The sequence below is a fragment of the Oncorhynchus tshawytscha genome, linkage group LG28 (assembly GCF_018296145.1).
Source record: "Oncorhynchus tshawytscha isolate Ot180627B linkage group LG28, Otsh_v2.0, whole genome shotgun sequence".
In the NCBI taxonomy this organism is placed as follows: domain Eukaryota; kingdom Metazoa; phylum Chordata; class Actinopteri; order Salmoniformes; family Salmonidae; genus Oncorhynchus; species Oncorhynchus tshawytscha.
The window spans coordinates 30584508-30602257 of NC_056456.1; the positions used below are offsets into that span (position 1 = coordinate 30584508).

General features: G+C 43.8%; 1 protein-coding gene across 1 annotated transcript; it reads right to left on the reverse strand.

Moving 5' to 3' along the window:
- Positions 1–3073: 3073 nt before the first annotated feature.
- On the reverse strand, positions 3074–17603 carry LOC112244648 (segment polarity protein dishevelled homolog DVL-3). The gene is made up of 15 exons (XM_024412376.2): positions 17018–17603; positions 14065–14134; positions 11922–12043; positions 9487–9599; positions 9068–9200; positions 8859–8949; positions 8697–8766; positions 8370–8509; positions 8072–8148; positions 6157–6224; positions 5865–6014; positions 5449–5580; positions 5093–5260; positions 4767–4988; positions 3074–4265 (listed from the first exon to the last, which is right to left on the reverse strand). The coding sequence occupies exons 1-15, from the start codon at positions 17176–17178 to the stop codon at positions 3895–3897; spliced, it is 2088 nt and encodes a 695-aa protein (XP_024268144.1). The 5' UTR covers positions 17179–17603; the 3' UTR covers positions 3074–3894.
- Positions 17604–17750: the final 147 nt, after the last annotated feature.

Genomic DNA, 17750 nt, shown 5'->3' on the forward strand with positions numbered 1-17750 from the left:
AGTAAACACAGCTGTGATAACACACGTAAATTCCCTCGGCATATAGTGGGGTCGGCGTTTAGCATCAGAAACTCCAGGTCGGGTGAACAGGAACTCGAGATGTTTTCAACTTCGGTACACCAGGAATTGTTAATGAGGAAACATAACCCTCCCTGCTTACTGTTACCAGAAGCCGCCGTTCGATCCATTTGGAAAATGGGATAGCCGTCTGGTTGAATAGCTGAGTAGACTGCATCATCCATAAGCCATGTCTCTGTAAAAACACACACAGCACTCCCTGATGTCCCTCCACGATTGAAGCCTTGCTCTGAGTTCAAAGTTTATTATCCAGCAACTGGACATTAACCATCAGGATACTAGGAAGAGGTTGTGTATGCCGTCTTTTCAGCCTAACTTGGAGTCTGCCTTTCATTCCTCTTCATTGGTCATCTTGGTCAGCAGCAACAGGTAAACACGCTGCGCATGGAACAAAGCTACAAATGTAGTATTCCTGATCTGGAAGGCTGAGATAAGTGTGTAGCTTCCAATTCATGATCTACAAAGGTTTGTCAGTCATAGAAAATTATTGCATGAACATGAGCAAGCAAAGTAAGAATTCATGCAAAAATAGCCATAAAAAAGCTAAGCAGAGGAAGCTAGGAACGGAAAGAGGCGGAAAGCAATCTAGGAAAGAAAATGAGTACATGCATTTTAGGCCTCAATCCCTCCACCCATTCTGCCAGTCACATTCTGTTAAAGGTCCCCAGAGCGCACACATCCCTGGGTCGTTCCTCTTTTCAGTTCGCTGCAGCTAGCGACTGGAATGAGCTGCAACAAACACTCAAACTGGACAGTTTTATCTGTCTCTTCATTCAAAGACTCAATCATGGACACTCTTACTGACAGTTGTGGCTGCTTTATGTGATGTATTGTTATCTCTATGTTCTTGTCCTTTGTGCTGTTGTCTTTGCCCAATAATGTTTGTGCCATGTTTTATGCTGCTACCATGTTGTGTTGTCATGTGTTGCTGCCACGCTGTTGTCGTCTTAGGGCTCTCATCGTGGTGTTTTGTCCTATATTTTTTATTTTAATCCCAGCCCCCGTCCCTGCAGAAGGCCTTTTGCCAGTAAATAAGAATGAATTCTTAACTGACTTGCCTAGTTAAAGGTTCAATAAAATTAAAATAAATGTGGTAGGGAGATGGGGTTAGTATTGGTTTTAGTCACAGCTACTTCAGTGTTGCAGCTGGATACCATTGGAAAAAGGCACGGTTGAACTGAACTGGGAACAGTCAAACTGCACCCTGAAGATAATCACATTGGTCATTTATTCTGTCTACTGGAAAAGGATAGCAAAATCAATATTGTTTCCAGGACATTCAATTGTATCCCTACATAATATAAGGATTCCACATTAGTTCCATATATGAATGTGTAAGATGGCACCGGAGAAGAAGGCAGCCGATAGTGCCCCCAGCCGATAGTGTTTTTTTGTTTGTTTATTTGTAACTTATGCAATCTCTATTGCACTTCACACTGCCCTTTCCCACCTGGACAAAAGGAACACCTATGTGAGAATGCTGTTCATTGACTACAGCTCAGCGTGTAACACCATAGTGCCCTCAAAGCTCATCAATAAGCTAAGGACCCTGGGACTAAACACCTCCCTCTGCAACTGGATCCTGAACTTCCTGACCGGCCGCCCCCAGGTGGTAAGTGTAGGTAACAACACATCTGCCACGCTGATCCTCAACACAGGGTCCCTCAGGGGTGCGTGCTCAGTCCCCTCCTGTACTCCCTGTTCACTCATTACTGCACGGCCAGGCATGACTCCAACACCATCATTAAGTTTGCCGATGGCACAACAGTGGTATGCCTGACCACCGACAACGATGAGACAGTCTATAGGGAGGTGGTCGAAGACCTGGCCGTGTGGTGCCAGGACAACAACCTCTCTATCTCAATGTGATCAAGACAAAGGAGAGGATTGTGGACTACGGGGAAAAGAGGACCGAGCACACCCCCATTCTCATCTACGGGGCTGCAGTGGAGCAGGTTGAGAGCTTCAAGTTCCTTGGTGTCCACATCACCAACAAACTACCATAGTCCAAACAAACTAAACCAGTCGTAAAGAGGGCACGACAAAACCTATTCCCCCCTCAAGAGACTGAAAAGATTTGGCATGGGTCCTCAGATCCTCAAAAGGTTCTACAGCTGTACCATCGAGAGCATCCGGACTGGTTGCATCACTGCCTGGTAAGGCAACTGCTCGGCCTCCGACCGCAAGGCACTACAGAGGGTAGTGCGAACGACCCAGTACATCACTGGGGCCTAGCTTCCTTCCATCCAGGACCTCTATACCAGGCGGTGTCAGAGGAGGCCCTAAAAATTGTCAAAGACCCAGACAGTTCTCTCTGCTACCGCATGGCAAGCGGTACTGGAGCACCAAGTCTAGGTCCAAGAGGCTTCTAAACAGCTTCTACCCCAAGCCATAAGACTCCTGAACATCTAGGCAAATGGCTACCCAGACTATTTGCAGTGCCAACCCCTCACCCCCTCTTTACACCACTGCTTCTCTGTTGTCATCTACACATAGTCACTTTAATAACACTACCTACATGTACATATTACCTTAACTAACCAGTGCCCCCACACATGGACTCTGTATCAATCCCCCCCTGTATAGTCTCGCTATTGTTATTTTACTGCTGCTCTTTAATTACTTGTTACTTTTATTCTTAACCTTATTTTTTATATTTTTTTTATACTGCATTGTTGGTTTAGGGCTCGTAAGTAAGCATTTCATTGTAAGGCCTGTTGTATTCGGCACATGACTAATAGAATTTGATTTGATGCTACAGCAGTCCTACCAACTTCATCTCAAAATATGTATCCTGGAACTGCATGATCAAGTCATGCTCCCTTAGCATTTTCCCTTCATAAAGTGTCATATCCAGACCTTTACATTTGGAAGCTTTTTGATGCAGTGGATCAACCAGTTAAAAGGAAGCTTAAACACACACACACACACACACACACACACACACACACATAATGTCCTTCCCCAGGCTTCTTGACACACACACAAAAACACATTAAAGTCATAAAACTATATTTATAAATAAAAACACATTTCTCAATAAAAGAGTAGTGACAGTTGGTAAGAAAACCTTTTTTCTCTCCACTGTACATTATCGCAAGACAGAGACACAAATATACCTCTGATTAACAGACAAATGTACTTTAACAATGAGTCTAAACTGGAAGCTCATGTTAAGTGTTGAAAAAGAAACTACATGTATCTGCAACCAGCTATGATAAACACAAGAGAACAGAAAGGGCATCAAGTCTCTTGTACTACATTTTCATAGTCAAACAAAGTCATACAAATAAAAGTCCATTTAAGATTAGTGTTAATTTTCTATTTCTTTCACTTTGCAAACATAAATCGGTTGTTAAGGGACCATTTTAGGTGAAAGAAAGTATGTAGGGAGGGAGGGAGGAAGCTTTTTTAACCTTTGTCTCTGATGGACTGGGGTTGGGGGGGACAGAGGACGTGCAGATAAGGAGAGGAAAGACAGAAAACAACAAATTAAAAACATCCATGTAGAAAAGCGCCGAGTCATCCTCAGCTGTTTCCCCGGCCTCCCTCCCGGTCACGACCCAAACACAACTCGCCTCACAGGGAGGAAACTGACAGGGGGTTTCTTCACTGAAGAAAGTAGAGCAGAAGAGCAAGAGGACATTTCCAGCAGGGTTGGGCTCAATTACATTTTAATTCCGCCAATTCAAAAAGAAAATGGAATTGATCCAACAATGATTTCCTAGAGACCTCCTCCTCCTGTCTGTCCCTCTCAGCACTAAACAAAACAATTCCTATCCACCATTTTGTGGTGTGCCTATGACATGACCTGCGTCACATGACATCGACAAAGAACTCGCCAGAGTTGCCGACGGCTATGCGCAGGGACTGGCGGGAGCCGGTGAGCTCTGGGGCAGCGTTGGCCAGCTCTCGGCCTGGGGGTGCTCCAGGGGCAGCTGTGGCCAGGTGGAGGGGCTGAGGGGGCAGGCCTGGGGGGGCATAGACCAAGCCGGGGCCGTAGGACAGTGAGTGGGCGCTTCGATGGCTGTAGGAACTGCGGGTGCTGCGCTCGCTAAGGGCCACAGAGCGCTCACTGGGGGCCCGATGGCTCCTGATCTCTGACTCGCTGCCACTACCACCCGACTTGTTGGAGCCCCCGGCGCCGCCTCTGCCCTCGGTCTTACTGCAGTTGGAGCCGCTGCTGCCTGGAGTCAGGGGAGGAAAACAAACAAAGTGTGTGAACATCCAACTATTTGTCCTTCATACATGACTGCAAATGTTTTATATGATTGACCGTGTGTACGTTCTGGCTTTGCTGCGTGCATGACTTGTAGATATATTCAAATTAATTTATCTATTAGAGCAACACTCCTGTATAATCTTAAAATCTCCTTGAGGTTTTTCTATATAATTTATTTACACTGTGAACACAAGTCAGGCCTGGTAGTGCTGATTCATGCCGGGGCCAACACATATCATTGATAGACTGGCCAATAAGTTCAAATGCGCCAGATAAATAGCTTTTAAATCAACAGGAAATATTGTTACTATTGTATTATGATGCAGTTTAATTATTTTTTACAATGCGTGTTAACTCAAAGTGTTGCATTGTCCTAGGCTGTAGTGTTGGTTAACTGAAACTAGCTCCCCATCTCTCTGTGTCTGGGTTTGACTGAATTCTGCTGGTGAGTCACAGCTTTCCTCACCGTCGCTGTGCTGGCTGCCAGCGCTGCCCGCCCCTACTCCCGGGAAGCCCTGGGGCAGGTCGGGTTGGGGCTGGGGGTTGTAGGGGTGGGCGATGGGGAACTGGTAGGGCAGGGCCATGGGCCAGGGGGCCGCCCCAGGGTGGGGCAGAGGGGGCAGGGTGTCCTGGTCCGACGCCCCTCCACTGGAGCCGTCGTGGTCTTGCAGAGACAAGTGGGCCATGTCTGAGAGAGAGACACAGAGAGAGGTCAAGAACATAAATGTTGTAGTTTCGGACTAGGGGTTGTTTTCAAACTAGGAAATATGAGGATCTACTGAAAACACTCACTGCCACAAAGGTCTCCGAAGATGTAGTAACACTGCTCGGAGAAGGTGATCTTGTTGACGGTGTGGCGGATGTAGCCGGCCTTGAGCAGGTTACTGGCGTACTTCCTGGCTTCCCTGCGGTCCGAGAAGCCCTCCACGTGATGGAAGAGCCAGTCCACGACATCTGAGCCTGGGAAGACACACACAATGAGTCTCGACACAAACATACACATTCAATGGCAATTAACCTACAAAAAAGAAAGTAAGAACACAGGGAATTTAGAAAGATATCTAGACTAAATGAGAAAGTGAAAAACCAGAGAACAGGAAGACAGAGGGGAAGATAGAGAGAGAGGTAGAGGAAAAGAGTGAGCGTACCAATAAAGGCATTGGCGATGGTGATCTTTAGCCACATCCTGTCTCGCACCTCCAGGCCCGACTCCGGGGAAGCCATGGCCTTGGCAACGGTTGCCATGTCGCTGTGGATGGACAAGTGGAAATCGTCGAAGCCTGTGAGGAGCAAATGGGAGGTGTGGGTTACTGGGTTTAGCCAGGGTAGTTACCATGGCTTACAGGTTTAGAATGGGACAGTGGGACTCTTTAGTTAGGATGCAGGTTTCCCCCAGTATGACAGTTGTGGGTACTTTTCAAAGATTAGTAGAACTTAAAAGGCATCACATTAGGATCTCGTTCACATACTAGACTGTTGATTGCTTCATGACGCAATAAAAACAAGAGGTATTTTAGAGTGTTTCCATGAGTTTTGATGGAACCCAGGTGTATGTGTGACTCACGCTCAGTCTCAGGGATGGAGCTGCTGATGGAGGAGCTGGTGGAGGTGACCGTGGTCATCGAGGGGCTCATGCCATAGGCAGGGTACACCCCCGTCATTGCTGCAGTGTGGGACACCCACGCAGCAGGGTCAATGGGCCGGATCGGCTCACCTGGTGGGAGAAAAAGGGGGTTAGAGGGATATAGTACACAGATATCATAAAACCATTCATAAAACCACCACAAATATTCACAAACATAAACATATTTTGAGTTGTGTGTTGCATGAGGAAGAAACAGCAGGAGAATACTCACTTCTAGGCAGAGCAAAGCAGCTCCGGGGGTTGGGGTCCCAACACTTAGCCACAGTCAGAGTGATGGGACTGTAAACAGAGTTCACACACACACTTAACACAGAGCTGGCTATGCACACAACACACATATAGAGTGGGGCAAAAAAATATTTAGTCAGCCACCAATTGTGCAAGTTCTCCCACTTAAAAAGATAAGAGAGGCCTGTAATTTTCATCATAGGTACACTTAAACTATGACAGACAAAATGAGAAGAAAAAAAAATCCAGAAAATCACATTGTAGGATTTTTTATGAATTTATTTGCAAATTATGGTGGAAAATAAGTATTTGGTCAATAACAAAAGTTTCTCAATACTTTGTTAAATACCCTTTGTTGGCAATGACAGAGGTCAAACGTTTTCTGTAATTCTTCACAAGGTTTTCACACACTGTTGCTGGTATTTTGGCCCATACCTCCATGCAGATCTCCTCTAGAGCAGTGATGTTTTGGGGCTGTTGCTGGGCAACACAGACTTTCAACTCCCTCCAAAGATTTTCTATGGGGTTGAGATCTGGAGACTGGCTAGGCCACTCCAGGACCTTGAAATGCTTCTTACGAAGCCACTCCTTCGTTGCCCGGGTGGTGTGTTTGGGATCATTGTCATGCTGAAAGACCCAGCCACGTTTCATCTTCAATGCCCTTGCTGATGGAAAGAGGTTTTCACTCAAAATCTCACGATACATGGCCCCATTCATTCTTTCCTTCACACGGATCAGTCGTCCTGGTCCCCTTGCAGAAAAACAGCCCCAAAGCGTGATGTTTCCACCCCCATGCTTTACTGTAGGTATGGTGTTCTTTGGATGCAACTCAGCATTCTTTGTCCTCCAAACACGACGAGTTGAGTTTTTACCAAAAAGTTATATTTTGGTTTCATCTGACCATACCATATATTCTCCCAATCTTCTTCTGGATCATCCAAATGCTCTCTAGCATACTTCAGACGGGCCTGGACATGTACTGGCTTAAGCAGGGGGACACGTCTGGCACTGCAGGATTTGAGTCCCTGGCGGCGTAGTGTGTTACTGATGGTAGGCTTTGTTACTTTGGTCCCAGCTCTCTGCAGGTCAATCACTAGGTCCCCCCGTGTGGTTCTGGGAGTTTTGCTCACCGTTCTTGTGATCATTTTGACCCTAAGGGGTGAGATCTTGCGTGGAGCCCCAGATCGAGGGAGATCAGTGGTCTTGTATGTCTTCCATTTCCTAATAATTGCACCCACAGTTGATTTCTTCAAACCAAGCTGCTTACCTATTGCAGATTCAGTCTTCCCAGCCTGGTGCAGGTCTACAATTTTGTTTCTGGTGTCCTTTGACAGCTCTTTGGTCTTGGACATAGTGGAGTTTGGAGTGTGACTGTTTGAGGTTGTGGACAGGTGTCTTTTATACTGATAACAAGTTCAAACAGGTGCCATTAATACAGGTAACGAGTGGAGGACAGAGGAGCCTCTTAAAGAAGAAGTTACAGGTCTGTGAGAACCAGAAATCTTGCTTGTTTGTAGGTGACCAAATACTTATTTTCCACAATAATTTGCAAATAAATCCATTAAAAATCCTACAATGTGATTTTCTGGATTTTTTTTTCTCATTTTGTCTGTCATAGTTGAAGTGTACTACCTATGATGAAAATTACAGGCCTCTCATCTTTTTAAGTGGGAGAACTTGCACAATTGGTGGCTGACTAAATACTTTTTTTGCCCCACTTATATAAGGCAAAGCTGCTAAACTTACACCTGTCTTTTTACAGACTGAATACAATACCAAAGAAAGTGAAAGTATAAAATACAACATTCTTTCTATGTCCTAAGACTGTGGTTGCAACTTGTGTGTGTTTGTAAATGTGCTTGTGAAAGAACACAGGTGTGTGTGTGTGAGAGAATCACCCTGGCTTGTGTACGATGTCCCTCAGCACTCGAACCGCATCGTCGTTGTTCATATTCTCAAAGTTGATGTCGTTCACCTGTTAGGAGTGAAGAGACAATGTCTGATCTGGTTCGTACGCATTAGGTTTCACCGTAGGAAATTGTAGCAAAACATGCATTTCTTATTGGACATATTCAGGTAGTTCCACCCTGTTTCAGTCCATTTAATGCATCATGAACTCAACCCTGAATACAACTACTTGATCACTCTGCTCCAATGTTGAATGGGGGCCACACATTTCTGGAGTCACAGACACACCTGCAGCAGCATGTCTCCGGGCTCAATGCGTCCGTCTGCAGCCACAGCCCCTCCTTTCATGATGGAGCCGATGTAGATGCCTCCGTCTCCCCTCTCATTGCTTTGCCCCACGATGCTGATGCCCAGGAAGTTATACTTCTCTACAAGATAGAAAGATAGAGGAGGCACATTGAGACAGTGTAGGATTTCTACTTCATATTTGTAGTTAATTAGTTAATAATCCAGTTTGTCAAAAAACGCTTTGAGAACTACGAACAGAGAGGACTATCCAAAGTTTTATTACAATTTATCAAGAAAAGTGAGAAACACAGCAACAGAAATACTTACCCATGTTCAGTGTAACAGTGATGATGTTCAGAGACATGGTGGAGTCTGTGATGCTGCTGAAGGATGAAGACTACAAAGAAGGAGCGGGAGACAAAGAAGCGCGATGAAAGACGTAAGGTAATTTACATATCAAAATACTGTGTGCGTGTCCGCCCATCTCACCCTTTCCATGTTGGACGTTTTGGGTTTCCGCCGGCGCCGGCGGTGTCGCCTCATCAGACGAGAGGAGCTCTGCTCTGTGGAACTGCTGAAGCTGGGAGGAGAAAGCCCAAAAGGGTCACAGTATACATAAGGCAAAGGTTCCCACTGGAAGGAGGCAAGAAAGTGGAGGTTAGACAAACGTTGCATGACGGTTTGGTGGAGGGCCTCACCGGCTGGTGGCGTCGTCGTCCTCAGAGTCGAAGCAGCTGGTGGACTCCAGCTCACTGCTCATGAAGGACGAGCAGCTGTCATATTGGCTCAGCTCAGCCCCTCGGCCCACTCGCGAGTAACCGTTCCTCCCACCTGCAGGGGGCGACACGGCACTCAGCGAAAGGCCTCACGCTATAGGCCCAGGCCCTAGGAACGTCATGTAGTTTGGATAACTATAAAGCTGGATCGGTTAAAATGGTGGTAATAGTTTCCCACTGCCCCTTGATAGGTGCATAATCCACCAAGCTTATCCAAAAACTGTCATTTGTCACATCATCCACTAGGAAGTGGACAGTAGAGCTAAGAGAGTATGTCAAAGAGGAGTGGAAGAGAGATGCTGAGTGAGTGACTAAGTGGAGGGGACAGACTGCTCTCAGACCAGGCTGGTGAGTGGGTTTCCGGCGCGGTCGCTCCCTCTCTCTCCTCTGGGACACCATTGAGCCCGTCTCAGTCTCGTTGTCCAACGAGTCTCGTCCACCTGTGGCCTTCCCACTGCAGTGCGACATGGCAAAACGGATGGAGAAAAGGATGAGGGAGGGGAGAAATTGAGAGCGGGTCAGAGGGGGAGAGAGAAAAGAGTGGCGTGTCACAAAAGTAATAATTATTCCATTGAGCAAAAAGTTGTGCTCACGGTTGTCATGGTTTTTAGGCAGATGAAGCACAAAAACATTATTTGTAAATTCACCCTGTCAATCTACAGCAACTTCAGAGCTGGTTTGATAGAGCTAGAGCACAGAATAATTTAGGAAATGACAAACACCATAAACTTGGTTGTTATGGCAGGCTTAAGTAAACATTGGCAAAAAATATATTTGTGGCCAGTAAGCACGTTAATGTGAGTAAAGTCATACCGTATTTTAAAGAAAAATCACAACAGCTATGATGTAAACAGGAAGTTCCGGTAAAAATTGTACATGCCATCAGGTAATTTGTTCGTTTGACATGGTGGGGTCTTTTTGTGTCTGTAAAATAATTATGCGAGAAATGTAGGTGGAAACACCTTTATGCACAAATATTGATACCATCATATCAAAGTAGACTTGGGAGTCAAGCGATTATATGGTGTTCTTTCATTGTGTCTGGAAGCTAGTAGGTTTTGCAGTTAGCGTTGGGCCAGTAACCGAAAGGTTGCTGGATCAAATCCCTGAGCTGACAAGGTAAAAATCTGCCGTTCTGCCCCTGAACAAGGCAGATAACCCACTGTTCCCCGGTAGGCCGTCATTGTAAATAAGAATTTGTTCTCAACTGTTAAATAAAAGGTTAAACAATAATATAAACAATAATATATATATATATTTTTTTCAATTGCCACCTTTAGCCAGTTAACTTGGGTGCTTGACTGCCGTTGTTCCGAGTGTTCTAAACCTCACAATGTCCACCTCGGTCACTCTGACCGCACCAAGAACAAAACGCTGTGAATTTATGAATGGGCCCAGAGTGCACTCTGACACTTTAGGGTGATTTTACAAACACACCCTAAGACATATACAGAGTCTTGGAGAGACACAAAAACACACTTATTCATAAGCACACATACAACTTCTCTTACACACACACACAACCAAAAAAATAACAGTCAAATAGATGTGCTGTCATGACTGTACTGTGATGATCCAGATGGGTCAGATCAGCTTTGCATTGGGTGACTTCAACCAAACCCTCTCTCACCTACAGAGGGGGGAGGAGGGAACTGGTGGTGGGGGGTTGAAAGCTCATACCCTGCTGTAAATAAAGGATTAGAACTTTCAGCTGTCTCCCTCTCCAAATTCACACAGGAGTGCACCTTTGTTTCACAGAGGTTTTCTCGACAAAACTCTAAAACATCCTAGAGCAAATACTGGAACAACATCATTAACATAGAACGTGGGGGATGGTCAGAGGCGATCTTAAGAATAATAATAATGTCATTTTGGTTGTCATTTTGTGACATCATTAAATATTGTTGTAAAGGAAATACTGTAACTTGGAAAGTCTACATACTACATGTACAAAGTGTCCATCCTCTACATTGTGTATGAAATAGGACAAACAGAGTGTTTTTGTTAAGAGAGGGATGTGATCTTAGAAACTATAAGAGGAAATTATTTCTATAACTTTGTACAGGTGAGTAGTCACCACCCCCTTGAGTGAGAATTAACATGAGACCAGAGAGGCGTTGAGCTACAGCACACCATCCAAAGTGGATCGAACTCTGAAATCTCAACAAGGTAGTCACCTCCCGGACAATCACTGGTATGGCTGATTAGCTATCCTAAGTATCTAGAAAAGTGAATTTATGTGGGAGCATTCTACTACTCTTCTTAAATCACCGTATTCTATTACTCTCATCACCAATGGGAACCATCGACACGGCTGGCTAGCCTATCTTTCTCCATCTCCTTTGTAACAAGCCGCCATATTGAGTCAGTCCACTAGGGACCCGTTTCTAATGTATTAAGTGTATATATTTTTCCTGTAGTTAGCTAGTAAATAAATAATTAAACTAACTTGTGTAGTACTGAATCATAAGGCTGGGTTTTTTGCAGATGCAGGAGGGTACGACTGTTCAGAATGATGATATGATACGAGGTTATGATTAATCCGTTGACTGTTTATGGAGGTGATAGCTAAAGACCCTTAGAGTATAATTTGGGACATGGTAACTTTCGTGGTGCCCAAATTCCTAATGAGTTAATTGTTACATGATTACTTTAAAAATCGGGTAACAAATAAACATAGTTGATTAGATAAATAACAGTCATCAGATTAATGAAAGTAAAGTCACAACAGTACATTGCGCATACATCTGAACAGGCACACACACACACAACTAACTGGTAGGATGGTGGTCTGGAGTCCCCGATGCCCCCTGTCCTCTCCAGGGGGGGTGGCGGCAGCTCCAACAAACTCTCAACCACCGAGCCCCCGTCTGAGTGAGCACCGTCCCCTGACACCAGCTGAGGACAGAGAGACCAACAATGAGACCCCAACAATCATGCACCCTCAAATTATTTGCATTCACTATACAGCTATTTTTAGAAATGCATTTTACAGCAAACCAGGCCTGTAGCCCCAAAGACCAAGCAGAGGCGACAAACAGACATACACTGGAAAATAACTACTAATAATTTGTAGACTGAAAATTGACTGCAAAAAGCCCATACATATGTTAGACTAAAACAATAATTTCAAACCTTGCTTACATTTGTATACAATCACGTGGGAATACTTGGGAACAGATTTCTTAAATTAAAATCATTTGGAGCTGATTTCCTGGTGTTTGTACAGTCTTATGTCCAACAAGGGGGTCAGAAAACTTGGGGGGCCAAATTAAACCACCCGGGGGTGTCAGTTGGGGAACCCTACACTAGTTGTTAATGTCTCCAAAACTAATTTCTCAGTACACACACCATTTCCTTCTTAAACAAACCACCCTTTCACTCCTCACTTTCTTTTGCCACTCTCTGTGATTTAATATTCTCATTAGGTGCAGTGAAGTTCTTTATTTGAGAGAGATGTCTATGATCCTGTGATTTCAGTTTGTCTTAATCAGAACTCAATTGAGAAAAAGAGGACAAGCAATGAGGTGCAGAAAAACACATCTCAGTCATGAAGACACACACTGGTCTGTGTGTACTGAGAATGTATGAGTTGGAGACAAACAACAAGTGTGTATTTGGAAGACAGCTAAAAAGATTGACGACAAGTAAAGAGAATGAGAAACAGTGCGTGTGTGTGTAATTAGGGCCGGGACGATACCAGTATTGCGATATTTTTTTCAATGGCAAAAATGAAAACACGAAGCAGATTAAACTCTTTGGTCTTTTAAATCCCCTGCTCTATGTATACTTAACAAAAATCTAAAAACGCAACATTGAACAATTTCAACAATTTTACTGAGTTACAGCTCATAAGAAAATCAGTCAATTTAAATACACATTTTAGGCCCTAATCTATGGAATTTACATGACTGGACAGGCATAGGTCCATCCATTTGGGAGCCAGGAACACACACTGGAGAGCCAGGCCCAGCCAATTAGAACGAGTTTCCTCAGTTTCATCAGCTGTACGAGTGGCTAGTCTCAGAATATCCCACAGGTGAAAATGTTGAGCGTCTTCACTGCAAGTAGATTGCATGTCTTAATAAAATATAATAAAAAAGTTTTATTTTTAAGAAGCCTGGTATGAATATCCTGGGTTGGCGTGGTTACACGTGGGCTGCGGTTGCGAGACCAATTGGGCATAGTGACAAATTCTCTAAAGGAATGTTGGAGGCAGCTTATGGTAGAGAAATAAACATTCAATTTTCTGGCAACAGCTATGGTGGACATTCCTGCAGTCAGCATGCCCATTGCACGCTCTTTCAAAATTGAGACATTGTGGCATTGTGTTGTGTGACGAAACTGCAATTTTAGAATGGCCTTTTACTGTCCCCAGCATAAGGTGCACCTGTGTAATGATCATGCTGTTTAATCATCTTCTTGATATGCAATACCTGTCAGGTGCATGGATTATCTTGGCAAAGGAGAAATGCTCACTAATAGGGATGTATACAAATGTGCGAACAAAATTTGAGAGAAATAAGCTTCCTGTGTGTATGGAAAATTTCTGGGATCTTTTATTTCAGCTCATGAAACCAACACTTTACAAGTTGAGTTTCTAGTTTTGTTCAGTATATAATATTGTGTGCTATAGCTAGAAAAAATAAATAGATATGACCCTGGAGGACAACATAATGTTGTTTGTTTCCAACATTAGGGCTGTATTCTTAAGTTAATTATGCTTTGTGTTGTTTCATTGCCACAATACTAATGAGTATCGCAATACTGGTATCGTCCCGGCCCTAGTAATAATGATATTATCAAACAAATGAGTGAGGCTCCTCCCCAGAGACAGAGTGATGCTCGGAGACAATAGCAGCCACAACAGATGGGTGTCATTGACACTTAAGACAAAGGTGGTGTGTGTGTGTGCTTACCCAAGATACCACACGACCATTAAAACAAGGGAGTTTGGCATTGTCATCAGATATCTCTTCTTTCACCACCCTGTGAGGAAAAGAGAGAACAACATTTACTCAACATGTGTACACAAATGCTGGTAAAGAATGCACTGACACTAGGGTGAAACACTCCCAGTCAACAACAGGAAAACCAACAGTCTAAAACATTTATTTTAATTTTAATAATAATAATAATAATTTGCTGCTTTAGGCCAAACCCACAAAAGGCATTCTAATAATTCACCTCACGGTAGAAACATATGGGCCAAGATCTAAGTCTCAATTTTGTTAAATTACTGCGCTAGCTAGTTCAATTACTAAGCTTTGATTTTCAACAATGTGTGTGTCGTGTGCGAAACAAACCTGCAGTGCCAAATTCCAATTTAGCCTGGTGTCAATAGAGCACATTATTTAGCAGGCCGAACATACATACATATACACAGTGCATTTGGAAACTATTCAGACCCCTTAACTTTGTTACGTTACAGCAATATTCTAAAATGGATCCAAAAAATAAACATCTCATAAATCTACACAAACACAATACCTCATAATGGCAAAACAAAAACTGTTAGACATTTATAAAAATAAACTAATATTACATTTACATAAGTATTCAGACCCTTTACTTAGCACTTTGTTGAAGCACCTTTAGCAGCCTTGAGGCTTCTTGGGTATGACACTACAAGCTTGGCACACCTGTATTTGGGGAGTTTCTCCCATTCTTCTCTGCAGATCCTCTCAAGCTCTGTCAGGTTAGATGGGGGGCGTCGCTGCACAGCTATTTTCAGATCTCTCCAGAGATGTTCGATCGGGTTCAAGTCCGGGCTCTGGCTGGTCCACTCAAGGACATTCAGAGACTTGACCCGAAGCCACTCCTGCTTTCTCTTGGCTGTGTGCTTAGGGTAGAGACAACAGGTCGTTGTCCTGTTGGAAGGGGAACCTTTACCCCAGTCTGAGGTCATGAGTGGAGCAGGATTTCATCAAGGATCTCTATGTACTTTGCTCCGTTGATCTTTCCCTCGACCCGGTCTCCCATTTCATGCCACTGAAAAACAACCCCACAGCATGCTTCACAGTAGGGATGGTATTGGCCAGTTCAATCTTGGTTTCATCAGACCAGAAAATCTTGTTTATCATGGTCAGAGTCCTTTAAGGCAAATTCCAAGCGGGCTGTCATGTGCATTCTACTGAGGAGTGACTTCCGTCTGGCCACTCTACCATTAAGGCCTGATTGGTGGAGTGCTGCAGAGATGGTTGTCCTTCTGGAAGACTCTCCCATCTCCACAGAGGAACCCTGGAACTCTGTCAGAGGCGCCATTGGGGTCCTTCAACAGTTCAGAAATGTTTTGGTAACCTTCCCCATATCTGCGCACCAACACAATCCTGTCTTGGGGCTCTGTGGACAATTCCTTTGACCTCATGGCTTGGTTTTTGCTCTGACATGCACTGTCAACTGTGGGACCTTATATAGACAGGTGTGTGCTTTTCCAAATTATATTCAATCAATTTAAATTACCACAGGTGGACTTCAATCAAGTTGTAGAAACATCTCAAGGATGATCAATAGAAACAGGATGCACCTGAGCTCAATTTCAAGTCGTATAGCAAAGGGTCTGAATACTTATGTAAATAAGGTATTTATGTTTATATCATTTTCAATTTTTGGCAAACATGTCTAAAGACCTGTTTTGGATTTGTCATTATGGGGTATTGTGTGTAGATTGATGAGGACATTTTTTAGAATAAGGCTGTAGTGTAACAAAATGTGGAAAAGGTCAAGGGGTCTGAAAACTTTCCCAATGCACTGCATCTCAGTGGTGCATTCAGTCCCATTGCAGACCGGTTTGAGATCAAATACATAACCTGTCCTGACCCTCAATCTGAAGAGTTGGACTTCTACCAGGAGCTCAATCTGGCAAAGCCCTTTGGGAGTTCCCCACCGTCCAGATAGACAGACCTTTTTTTTTTTTACCTTTATTTTACTAGGCAAGTCAGTTAACAACAAATTCTTATTTTCAATGACGGCCTAGGAACAGTGGGTTAACTGCCTGTTTAGGGGCAGAACGACAGATTTGTACCTTGTCAGCTCGGGGATTCGAACTTGCAACCTTTCGGTTACTAGTCCAACGCTCTAACCACTAGGCTACCCTGCCGCCCCGACCTAAGCCATTCTCTATAAAACAGGCCATTGAGGTGTTTCACTTTTTAAAAAACATTTTACTCAACGAAAGTATTCAACACTGATGTTACCCATTTCTGACATGCACTGTATTTTGAAACATCCAAACGCTCTTAAGGAACACAAGATCTATCCAAATCACCTTACTGATAAGTTTAAGGCCATTTTTAGTGATTAATGGGACATGGAATAATTTCCTTTACCATTTCACACACAAAGGGATGGCTTGTAAACTTGTCAGTGAACAACAACAGCGCATTCCCGAGAAAGTGACCGACCGTAATGTCCAACCAACCAGTCTACTGCATCCCTTTTTTTGACAACAACAGCAGGAGGAGAGAAGAGACTATTAACCTGGTCTGTTGGCCTTCTCCCTGATGTTAGCCACTTTACTGGCTATTATACAACCGATAGGTAACTAGATAGCCCACCTCTCTCAATTATCCATACTTGAATCTTGTGCAATAGGAAAATTGACAATGTTGCCTAGTTTCATAAATAATTTGAACGTTAGTTAGCTCAAATATATAACGGTTACAATAGCTAGCTAACTAACGTTAACTGTGTAATAATATTTTTTTGAAAGCGACGAATAACGTTAAAACAAAGGAATAAACGCAAGCCATGATTACCATGAAAACGTTGATTAGCTAACGTTAGCCAACCCGTTTTGACAAATTATAATTTAATTGTGAAAGAATAGTTAACGTTCCCGTAACAGACTGTTTAGATGCTAATAATGCTCACCCAAAATCGTCATCCATAGATTTGAAGAAGAACTTGTAGTTCGGTTTCTTCAGAACATTTTTGAAGTCTGCAAGTGTGACCCTGTCCGCAGGCACTGCCAATTTGACCAGGTAAGGTGTTTCCTGGTCGTCGAGGTGATATATGACTTTGGTCTCCCCCATTGTGGGCTGCTGGGGCGAGGCAGGCAGGGTACATCAAGCCGCGGTCCTGGAAGGCTCCCTTTCGGGCCTCGGCTCCCCGCGGTGCTGCGGTGATTCCCCCGGCTTTCTGGCCAGCCGGCTGGCTACCAGTTGTTATTTTGAATCCTTTTAACTCGCTACTGTAGCAACCTAACGTTAGCTAGTATTAGCTAGCTATTTAGAAGCACCTTGCTCCACAAAGGTTCAGCCAGACGAAGACTTTTATGTACCTGGATATTATGTTACCAATTTGAAAGGGCGCAACCTTCCAAATGTATCTACATTCCAATCTTGACTAAATGTGAATTTAGGCAGTCGTTGTTCACGCTAGCTGGCAGTTACTTTGTTGAATAAACACGAAGAATCCTTCCTCCTGAGTTCAGAATGCAGTCTACAACAAACAACCACCAACCCGAAAATAAACGTGCTCCCTCTACCGGAGAGGAGGAAAGAAAAAATAATCGCAATGGTTTTTCAAGGAATAACCTTACTTCGGGATTTTGGCAATGAAACCCGTTTTCTACTTCCCCAGAGTCCATAAACGAATGTATAAA